This window comes from Sinocyclocheilus grahami, unplaced genomic scaffold (genome assembly GCF_001515645.1).
Source record: "Sinocyclocheilus grahami isolate Dianchi unplaced genomic scaffold, SAMN03320097.WGS_v1.1 scaffold278.1, whole genome shotgun sequence".
Taxonomy (NCBI): Eukaryota; Metazoa; Chordata; class Actinopteri; order Cypriniformes; family Cyprinidae; genus Sinocyclocheilus; species Sinocyclocheilus grahami.
This window is the reverse complement of record NW_015505457.1, coordinates 1014144-1025921: the sequence shown is the minus strand read 5'-3', so window position 1 is coordinate 1025921 and position 11778 is coordinate 1014144. Positions and strand designations below refer to the sequence as shown.

Genomic DNA, 11778 nt, shown 5'->3' with positions numbered 1-11778 from the left:
CAGGGTTGGCAGATCGAACTGCTGAGGGCACTGAGGAGAGATGGGCACCATGTGATGAGGTGTACACTGCTCTTCCCCAGAGGGGCCTGCCCTCCGAGGTCCAGAGCCATAGCATCAGGACCCTCATAGCTGAAGTCTTCTCTAAAAATGACGGTCCTCAGACCCGCGTCATCTGCAAGGAAACCTCGACTGATAGAACCAGAGCCTGCTCAGGGCAGGACCCAAGGAGGCATGCTTGGCAGGGGCTCCCACACCGCCAGGTGACATACTAAAGGATTCAGTCTCACGAGACTGGCCTCTGGTGCACTTAGAGCGGCTAGCTCGGTGCCCTGAAGCGGCGAACCGGCAGGGGACGGCCGTACTAGCTGCTCTAGAGACCTCCGTGGAGCGCTCTTAGCACCGTTACGTTTCTGGGCGGTGACTGAGAGAAGCGTTCGCATGAGACCGCTGTGCCCTGGAACACCAGCAGGGTTGGAAGACCGATCTCCTGAGGGCACTGAGGAGAGACGGGCACCGCGTAATGCGGTGTACACAGTTTTTCCCCAGAGCTGGCCCTCAGAAGTCCTACAGGCCTTAGGCGTCAGGACGTTGTAGACGGAGACTATCCAGCGAGAATGACGGTCCACAGAACCGCCTTCCGCTAGAAGCGCCACTCTGACTCTAGACTCTGCGGAGTACGATAAGTGTACAAGAAGGGGTTCCCCAGAATGAGGAGCTGGAACATGGTAGGTTGGGACTGCTCCCGCCAAGCAGCCCCTGCTGACCGCCTCAACCTCCTCCTCAGAAGAGAGGTAAACCCGTGCTCTTACTCGAGAGGTTTTTATCCCAAGAGCCCCTGTATATCTAACTTCTCATAGTCAGATAAATACTTCATTTTATTCCTCAGAATTAAATGCAATCAAACAACCAGACGAGTAAACACGGTCTGGTGTGATAAGATTCGCATCAAAAATCGAAAATGATATATCTAGCTTCTCATAGTCAGATAAATACCTCATTTACCGTTATAAATAATCAAAAGCTTAGTTATTAAAAATACTTAATGCAACATTTTTATCTAACGATTTTAGCATTTTAATGAGCTCAAAACTGTTTTTGTTAAAAACGTATTAAGATGTGGAACGGCCGTATCTCTTTGCGACCACAGCTTTTCAGACGTGCACTTCAGCTTGCCCTCAGCACCAGGCGCGAGTCAAACAAGTGCGGAAAGGGTAGACTACAGGTGCCAAATGAGCTTCAGTAGAAAAACGGGGAACTGAGGTCTGATGAGATGTTATGTCAGTAAAACAAACTTTCCTGTCCTGTCAGCCATTTTACTGTGCTCACGGCACACGCTCTTCATCTGTACGCGAATGTAAGGCACACGCTCACTTCATAAATAAACTGCGAGCATACATCGTCAGTTAAGTCATGAAATTACCAAAATGGTGATTAAAGCTGCAAAACTGTGCCTGCAGGTATGTGCAATGCATTTAAGAACGTCTCTCAAGTGCATGCAGCCTTCTGAAATATTCTGCAATTTGAGATCACAATAGGGCGCAAGATGATAGGCTATGGATTTTTTTATTTATAATTTAATGCACAAGTAGGCCAAATTTGAGCACAGTGCAATTAAATGTACTAGAAAATATGCGCAAATTTTTCGTTAATTTGTAAAGTACGAAAATTAAAATAAAATAAAACCATATTTAAATGCATAAAAGAACTAATTTTACATTCATTATTTTTTCTTTTTGTTCAGAGCTCGATTTAGGTACACTCTTAAAAAATAAGGGTGCTTCACGATGCCATAGAAGAACCTTTTTGTCTAAATGGTTCCATAAAGAACCTTTAACATCTGAAGAACCTTTCTGTTTCACAAAAGGTTCTTTGGGGCGTAAAAAGGTTCTTCAGATTATAAAAAGGTAAGAAAGAGATGGTTCTTTAAAGAACCTTTGACTGAATAGTTCTTTGTGGAACCAGAAATGGATCTTCTATGGCATCGCTTGAAGAACCATTTGAAGCACCTTTATTTTTAAGAGTGTATGACAAAAGTGCTGCAATTAATTAATTTTCACAACTAATAGAATGTTAAACATTGATAACTTTTTCAGAGTTCATTAATTATATAAAATTCAGTGAAGGTTGACTATAGTTATCTGCATGTCTCATCCATGAATGGGGCTATGCAAAGATGGAAAACAAGATTTTGGGCAGTGTTAATTGCTCAGTTTAAATGTATTGTATGAATTGCTTTTACTATGGAATAAAAAATAAGGGGCGTCTATTTACATTTAGTTAAAAGTGACTGTAAATCATCAGCTCCAGTGGTGCAGATGGATAAGCGTGTGTCCTTGGCTTTTTGACGCGATCGACCCGGGTTCGGTCCCACCTTTTGCCGAACTTTTTTACCCTCCCTTTTCAAATTCCTCCTGGGTTTCGGCACCAATGTAACGTAGTTTGTAGATCGGGAAGAAGGAGGCGGGAACCAGAGAACGCCCTAGACCTCCAGGACCCTCCACCAGACCCATGGGCTTGGCTAGACCTGCGAAGCAATGTGGGGAAAAAGGGGTTTGACTTCGGTTAACATGACAAAGGTCAGGATATCCCGCAAGTACGGTAAAGCGAAACTGGGTTCATTACTGCAGGAGAGCGATAATTGGGTGTTGGACACCAAGACACCACATTCACTTTTTGTCACCTCTTTCATACAGACCTCCCGGGGGGAAAGGTGGAAAGCAAGTGAACTGTGTTTAAAGGGTTGTCAGTATGGAGTAAGACTTCTTTGCCTTTGGAAATACACCTAAATTGTCTCATCTATTCTCTGGCTCTATGCTAATAGGAATGGGATTGATGTAAGGGTTGTTTGCGGTGTAGTTTGACACCCAAAGAATATTAGAAAAAAATAATAAATCCATTATATCAGATAGTGATTGCCAGACGGTTGCTCTTAATTAGAATCATTAGTCTTTCTGTTGAATATTTGTGAACTGCTGAAGTTTTTGGTTGGAATAAATGAAAAGCCAGGAATTAAATCTTTGCCGTGCTCTTTAAAAGGGATAAAACAAGTGTAACGGAGCTATTAAAGATGCCGTTTGATTTTGACATTTAAAAGAGCAAAATGATGTTTCACTGAATTATTAACAGCTACATAAAAATTATATCACGTTTCAGATATGTGTATGATCCAAGGATGTTCATTTTAAAGCCTTGAATTACAGAAGCATTTATCCCATGCTTCTAAAATGGTTATGTAGAAATATCTTGTAGCTGATTATATTTTACTTTCTCTTTCTATGAACTGTGCAACTGCACTTCAGAATATCAACCTGCATTAAAAAAATATTTAATAATAGTTCATATGTCCCATGTTAATTATCATAATTTTGAGATAACAATACATGACAATCTAGTAAGAGCTGTCCAAGTCCTCAGACTTGAAATTATGTGTTTCTATGGCACCATTAACACCTAAGTAGCACCTAAATGAATCTGCGCTGGTCAAATAGTACAGCAGTCATGTGGTCTAAGTCATCTCTTTCAGAACATTCACAGCTTACAAGTTGTAATTACATAGTCTATGGGCACGTGAACACTTTAGCATTGATAGTGTTGCCATAGAAATGCATAATTAAGAATCTGAGGACTTGGACAGCTCCGAGTAGAATATCACGTGCTGTCATCTCGAAATTATGGTAATTATGACATGGCGTGAATGCAGCTTAAACTCTGGAGCACAGTGGCACATTAGAGACAGGTTTGGACACTCCTGATCTAGACCATCTGAACACCACTTTATCCATCTAAACCATTTTAAACCAACTAAGAGACCAAAAAAAACATCTTAAGCTGGTTTAAGCAGGGATGGCCTCTTCAATCTTAAAAATAAAGGTTCCTTATTGGCATAGATGGTTCCATGAAGAACCTTTAACATCCATGCACTCTTAGAAATAAAGGTTCTTTATTGGCATTAATGGTTCAATGGACAACCTTTAACATCCATGGAACCATTACATGCACAAAAACTTCTTTAGTAAGTAGAAAAAGGTTCTTTAGATTATTTAAATGTTCTTCAAAATAAGAAAATAAAAATGTTTCTTTTAATGTCTGCTTCCTGAGCAACCAAAAAATGGTTCTTGTATGGCATCACTATGAAACCCTCCTTTTGGAAACGTATTTTTTAAGACTATGGAGCGTTTTTATTACACAAAAGGCACTTCATAGTGGAAAAGGGTTTTTATGTTATTTGCTATTTTTATAACATTCTTCACACTAAGAAAAAATTGTTCTTTTTAGCACTGTTCACTGAAAGGTTCTTTGGGGAACCATAAATGGTTCTTCTATGGCTTGCTACAAATCCCCCCTTTTGGAAACGTTATTTTTAGATTGTATGAGAGTAGATTTAGAGTTCCTCTTTAGGAACTCGAGCTGCGTCGGAAAAACGCTTTGGGAACGCCTTCTGTGACCATGCTTTGAATCGCATGTGAAATCCGTCCAATAGCTGGGCGAGACGCCACGGGTGGGTGACGTCATGGCCAGGAAGCTATAAAAGCATGTGCGGCGGAGCCGGCGTCAGCGTTTTGTCATTCAGCAAGAGCTCTGTGTGTGTCAGTCTGATATCTGTTTGTGAGTCTTATTTAGTGTTGTCTGTCACGAAACCCCAAGACAAAACCAAACACCTAAGGGGCGAGCAGGTTGTGTGTTCCTCCCTGCCCGCATTATTTTACGGGTGGGGATACACACAGTTTGTTTGTTGTCTGCTTGGGAGCGAAGCACAGTTGTTGTTGCCTTGCTTTGCTCTCAGAGGGCTCTCTTTGAGGAGGGAGCCTTCACTAGCGTTCCTCGCGGTGCCGGCCCTGCTTTCACCGAGGCGAAGCGGCGGCTGTGCTCGTGGGTTTCGCATATGGACCACCAGATCCGGCGCCCGCTCTCGGGGTTTCGGGAGCCCGCGCTGCGGTCCTTCCCACCGGGGAGAGGGCACGACGCTCCGTCTGTCTTTCTCCGAGGAGATTGATACGGAGGGCGTCAAAGAGCTCGCCAGTTGCACAAGCATCAGTTACACAAGCATATTATGCCTGATATTATAATGAGCAGCATTAATAGGGAGCGGAGCTCGCGCCGTCGGAAGGCGGAGGGCGGATTGTGCTTTTACCGCTGTTAAGCGCTCCGATCCGCCAGTCCTGCTGCTGCTGAGGCATGGCGGCGACTGAGATCGCGGGGATCGCACATGATCTGGCAGACAGGTTGGAGACGGCTCTTCATATCTCCACCCGTGTTCCCTAGATCTAGAGCTCGTTCTCGAGACTTGGAAGCCCGCGTTGAAACACAGCGGTGGTCTCTTATATCAACCACCAGAGAGGTCTGCGTTCGTGCCCCTTGTATAAGCTGGCGCACCAGATCCTTGTGTGGTCCCAGGGCAAACTCCTCTCGCTGAGAGCAGTTCACATTCCTGGGCATCTCAATATGGGAGCAGACATCCTGTTGAGGCAGGGGCCGAGGCCCAGGGAATGGATGCTTCACCCCGAGGTGGTGAAGCAGATATGGAGAGTGTTTGGCCAGGCTCAGGTGGACCTGTTGCGACTGATATGACAACGCACTGTCCCCCTCTGGTTCTCTCTGACTCATCCAGCTCCACTGGGGCTGGATGCCATGGTACAGACGTGGCCGAGGCTTCATCTGTACACCTTTCCTCCAATTGTTCTGCTCACGGGAGTTCTGGAGAGAGTGCGCTGGGATGGGGCCCATCTGTTGTTTGTAGCCCCGTTCTGGCCGAGCCGAGTATGGTTCTCGGGCCTGATTTCTCTCCTCGACGGCGATCCATGGTAGATTCCCGTCAGGAGAGATCTCCTCTCACAGGCGGAGGGCACGCGCCCACTCGGAGCTATGAAAGCTGTGGGTGTGGCCTCTAAGGAGGCACAACTCATAACTTCCGGTCTCTCAACCGAGGTTGTTGAGACCATCCTCCATCCAGAGCTCCCTTTATGAGGAAACTGTACTTCTACGGAGACCGCCAGCCCGACCCAGCTAACTGCCCATTTGGTACAGTTCTGGAGTTCCTGCAGGCCTGTTTATCCGTAGGGTTGACCCACTCCAGGCTAGGCAGGGATTTGCAAGTTTGGCGGCGTGGGCATTCTCGTTCCCAAAGCGTTTTCCGACGCAGCTCGAGTTCCTGAAGAGGAACGTATCAGGTTACATATGTAACCATGGTTCCTTGAGGGAACGAGACGCTGCGTCTCGGTGCCATACTTCCGGCATCCCTGCCAGCACTTGCTTCATTCCTAGAAGCTGACGCTGGCTCCACCGCACGTGCTTTTATAGCTTCCTGGCCATGACGTCACCCGCCCGTGACATCTCGCCCAGCTATTGGACTGATTTCACATGTGATTCAGAGCGTGGTCACAGAAGGCATTCCCAAAACGTTTTCCGATGCAGCGTTTCGTTCCCTCAAGGAACCATGGTTACATACGTAACCTGAGACGTTTTTCAAACTCCAAATTAACTAGCTGGCTGACTTCCTCAGATTATTTTTGTGTATGTTTTCTTCCATCTTAAAAAAGAAATCTACAGCTCTCTTGCCATTATTTCAACCTCCAAATGAAAAGAGCTTGATAGAGACTGGTGATTTGGAAGCTTCTAGTTTACAAATCTTTGCTCATACGATAAACGTGAAGTATAGAAACTAATCTGCAGTTACTTTTAAACCATTAGCATTGTTCGGTATTTTCCACTCTACATGACAAGTGACATAAATACATCAATTTATAAAATGCCGGTCACTAAAAAGAGCAACAAACAAGAAACACCATGTTACAGAATTGCACACAATCACAGATCTGACAGTGTCCTCTTGGGTTTACAGATTAGTAAAACACCTCTTAAAAATATCAAAATGTCTGCATCAAAATGCAATTGCATCAAAAATGTCTGTTAGCTGATAGCTGCATGCTATTATGCATGCTATAAAAGTAATAAAAAATCAAATCAAATATTATTACACATTTATATTATACATCACCTTGGATGATTTCATTTAACCCTTTCCCATGGTCCTATATGACTTTCCTATTTATATGTAACTTTAGATTAATTCAACATGGCTTAAGGAAATTCTTATATAACCAGGGACGGACAAGTTACTCAAAATACAAAATTTTAAAGGGGTCATGAACTGTCTTTTTTATTTTGTACTGTACTCTGATGACCACTTATAATATTATCAAGATTTTAAACACAATTTAGAAGTAATAGGCTATTTTCTGTCCTGTTTTGACACCTGTCATCGGAACGCTCCGTTTAAATAGTCGTGGTGGACTGTAGACGTGAAAGTAAACGCCCACTGTTATGATTGGCAGTTGTGTATGTTTGACAGCCTACATCCTCCACAGATGGACACTGCTGTGATTTAGGTTAAAAATGCATAAATACTCAGTACATATCAAACAATCTGTAATAACAGACAAAACAGTGACCATATAATAAAAACAGTTACTCACACTTGTGTGATGCAACATTACTGTCAGATACAATATATTCGGCACAGCATCATCTTTTAGTTTCAATCTTTCGGAAAATCCTGGGTTCTAATTGTGCCTTGTTTGTAAACGAATTAGTGGTAAAATGAAGTGAACAAAGGACCAAGTTCTTACTGATGCGGTCTGGAACTTCATTAAAAATAAAGTTTATCTTTCCTAATGTGGGGATCAGAAGAAAGGCAATGCAAAGACTGTGTTTTTCCACAACTTGGCACTACACAGCGTCTTGTCTTCGGAGCATCTTTATCATTTGGTTTCTGTGTAGACCTGTTTGCCTCTCTTGTTATTTACCTACTACATGACTACATGCAAAAACGCGAAAAACAGGCAGTGATGTAGAAGCAGGCATTGATCTTCTTCTGCGGAGGTGGTGATTAGCCACACTATTACGTAATAAAGTGGCATATTCCACAATCTGTTGTTTTAGCAGATTGGCTTCAATAAGCTGTTTTAGACTAACAAGAAAGTTTTGAGTTCTGAAACCTACAGGATGTTTTTTAATAATACAATAACCTTTTATATGTCAAAAGATCAAGGGAATTTTAGATTTCTCAGTTTAAGACCCATTTAAGAAAAAAAACGGGAAATGATTACTTTCTTGTTTTGAATAATACTTTTTTTCCCTGTGATTTAATAATTCATGCATCAGACAGTAATAAACAAAAAAAAGTCCTGACCCAACTTTCTGTCCCCATAAGAAATACATCAGCGCTGGAATTGTAATTGCGTCCCTTTCCTTTCTGTTTCATGCAGTCAATAAAAACATTCAAATGTGTTTTTATTGACTGCATGAAACAGAAAGGAAGGAATGCCGATGTATTAAAAAAAATGGACTCAATTTGGTCTCAAAATTTGTACTTTGTCCTTTAAAAACCTTTTTTTTTGAAGGATGTGTGTCTAAAATTCATGATCTCTGATTAGAGGGATAGAGTGACTCTCTCTTTGTTACATTCTGTCTCATACTGTAATGGACTGGCCTTTCCAGACTCATTATTTTAACAGGCTGCTCTGCAGTCTGTCTTTGAGAAATGGCTTATAAACACATCCTGTTAGCTACTTTTTGCAAAAGCTTTGAATTTCTTGACAGATAGCTCCAATTCCACCTTCTTTTAGAAACATATTCTGTGCATGAACACTTAGGCAGTTCCGAAACATGAATACTTCATTCATGATAAGCTATTACGGTCCTGAAAGCCAGGATACAGATCCAAGCTCAGAGGAGCTTAGAGGTTTCGGTTTTATAGCTCACAAGACTTAACTGAGTTGCCAGTTTAAGCTTCTCAATTTTAAATCTGGGAACTGGGAAACATCAGAAAAGTTTTCTCTCCATTTAATGTCATTGCTGTGTAAGAGAACAAATACAAACAAGAGAATTACATTACACTAGGGCTGGGTGACATTTTTTATAACCTTTTTTAAAACAAAGAGCAATAGAAAAAAATTATTATATTTAACAACTGTATTTTTAAATTATCTCAATTTATTGAGACAAATAACAAATATTTTTTTGTTTTAACAGTCAAAAACAAAATAAAAATTAAACAAATATCTAATTTCTAATGTTTTATGTGCAGATTAAATAGGTTAAACTTTCGGCTTGTGTCCCGAGGCCACAGGAGGGCACAATGAGCAAAATAATGCAGCACATTTTAAATTTTCAACGCAAAAAAGTAATAAAAAATGTGCATTACGTCTAAATTAACTCATATGAATCAAATATAATTTCGTAAATAAACATAAATGCATAAACAATTATGAACAAAACAGCATCACGTATTTATGCATTGCTTAACACAAAGAGCCGAATCGCCCATCACACAGATTGCATTTAAAAATATAAGAGATGCAGTGAAAAGGAATAAACCTCCACAAATTTGCGACGTGTTTTCTAAAAGTTTAAACTTTGCATGGCTTTCTATAGCCTACATCTCTTCTGTGAGACTCGAGTGCAGCAGTCGTATTTGTCCGTATAGAAAATGCGCTGAATATGCGTTCTCTGTGAATGGCTTGGTTTCGGTTTTAACCTAATCAAGATCTTCTCCGCATTGAGCTTCTATATTTCTCTAATGTTTTGAATGAATAACGCAGCAACCGCGCGTCTCGTGGGCTAGACTAGCAAAACATTAAACTACAACGTCACTTGCATCATCACCGCATCTCGTGCTCCACTGACGACGCTCCCTGACCCACATCTAACATTGGATTGTACTATTTTTGCATTCAAATGCAAATGTTTATTTTAAACTCGACTAATATTCATTATTTACTCGCAATCTCCTCATCACAGGCAGGCACAGCACTCATGTTCGTGTTTGTGTGTGCTGTCTGCGTCACTCATAGCACGTGCCTATATCGTGCACTATATCAAACATTATTTATATCGTTATCGAAGGTGGTGAACCGTCGATAATACCGATACCGTTTTATCGCCCAGGCCTATAATTACAATCTTTAAAAAATGCTGGTTTAAACAACCATTTCTGGGTTATTTTAACCATGGGCGTAGCTTGTGGGGGGGCCGGGGGGCCAGGGGGGCCTGGCTCCCCCATAGCGATTTAAGAATTTTACTAAACATTTATTTATAAAGTTTTTTCTATGAAGTAAAATTGCATATAATGCAGTTAATGATACATGTAAAAGTGAATACGTAAAAGTTAATACATTTTAAATTGTTGTTGTAAGTAAATTAATAAATCAAAACAAACTTAACGTCTCCCTCAATCTCATTTGCGTAAGAATTGTCACGTGACGAATCTGCATTTTGGTGGATAATAGACTTAACGGTAACGCTTGCCAGTTGTGTGGAATAAAATGATGTTCCGCGTTATTAACATCATACACTGCAGAGAAATCTGGAGACACGAAAAACTCAGATGAAGATATTAATGCCGTGCTTAATGATTCCGGATCCGGACAATCAGATAAAGGTGATCCACAGGGTGCAGCTGGTTTAGCACAACCTTTAAATAGATTTTAGAATATAAACTGTTTATCGTCTATTCAGTAAGACTAAATAAAAAGTGTGCGCCTCATTGTGCATTAACTTGAATCAAGCCCAACAAATGTCTGTTTTAAAAACAGTGGATGAGTAATTCACTCCTTGATTTGCTTAATAAAAGCCTCCTTTGAGATCGTTTTGACAGACATGTTAATTATGCATTTTAAATGTGTTTATTGCTAAGTTTAGTGTGGCAAAATAGAAGCGCAGCTGTAATTCGTGGGCAATGTATGTGGTTACCATGACAACCTCACGCACTTGCCACTGCTCTATATGAATGTGAATATTTACTATAGCAAAACTTAAAAAGTGTTTAAAAGTACGTCTGACCAAATCCACCGGTTTGGTTTGGCCCCCCCAAACTCAAACATCAAGCTACGCCTATGATTTTAACCCAGTTTGTTGGGTTTTATACATTAACAAAATAAAAATAAAAATGCATTTTAAATAAAAATCTGTTTTATATAGGACAAGAACAGTTCATATACATTATATTTTATTCAATGTCAAGTCAGTCTTTTGCAATCATAAAATACTCAAAAATATTCAGTAAATGATTTTGGACGTAACAAGAGCAGCCAATTGGAATCTGTGGGAAGAATACTGCTATCAGTAGAATGTTCCAGTTCATTAAATGACTTTTTGTTGCAGTCATGTTCTTTTAGTTTTATTATCATTGACTTTTAGTCTGTCTCCTTTGTTCTAGTTTTCCCACCAGCCATCAGTCACCGTGGACACTCATCAATCAGCACACCTGTTCATCCTTTAGTTCGCCATCACTGTGTATTTAAAGCCCCGTCCACACGGAGACGCGTATAGCTGTATAGGCATAATTTTTGTATCGTATAAGCGTTTCGTCCACACGGATCCGGTGTTTTGGGAGAGTGGAACCAATATTTTTTAAAACCGGGTCCAAGAGTGGATAAATCTGAAAACGCCACCCTTGCGTTTTCGTGTGGACAGCGAATCCCTATATTTTCTGAAACGATGACGTCATCAGCCCACGTCTCGCCCCTAGTCAGACACCGCTACGTCACGTAACAGCAACAAAAACAAGAACAAACACTGAATGATTGTCTTTTTATTAACTATCATTAACACAGATTAATAAATGTATTGTTCCATGTTCGTTTGTATATCGCGCGCAAGGTTTATGCGCATAGTCCAAGTCTTCTCCGTTTTTAGTGTATCTCCGTGGCAGAATTACAGCGCCACATACTGGTCTGGCATGTATACTACATCGTTTTGTGTCGGTTTCGTGTGGACGCA

At 41.1% G+C, this 11778-nt stretch overlaps 1 protein-coding gene across 1 annotated transcript in view; it reads right to left on the bottom strand.

Annotated features, from left to right (window-relative positions):
* The window catches only part of LOC107600134 (polypeptide N-acetylgalactosaminyltransferase 9-like), a 108192-nt gene that overhangs the window by 81180 nt on the left and 15234 nt on the right, over positions 1 to 11778 (bottom strand). The window contains exon 2 of the mRNA XM_016291935.1: positions 2469 to 2524. Within this exon, the coding sequence (XP_016147421.1) occupies positions 2469 to 2524 (56 nt within the window). The remainder of the gene's footprint in view (positions 1 to 2468; positions 2525 to 11778) is intronic.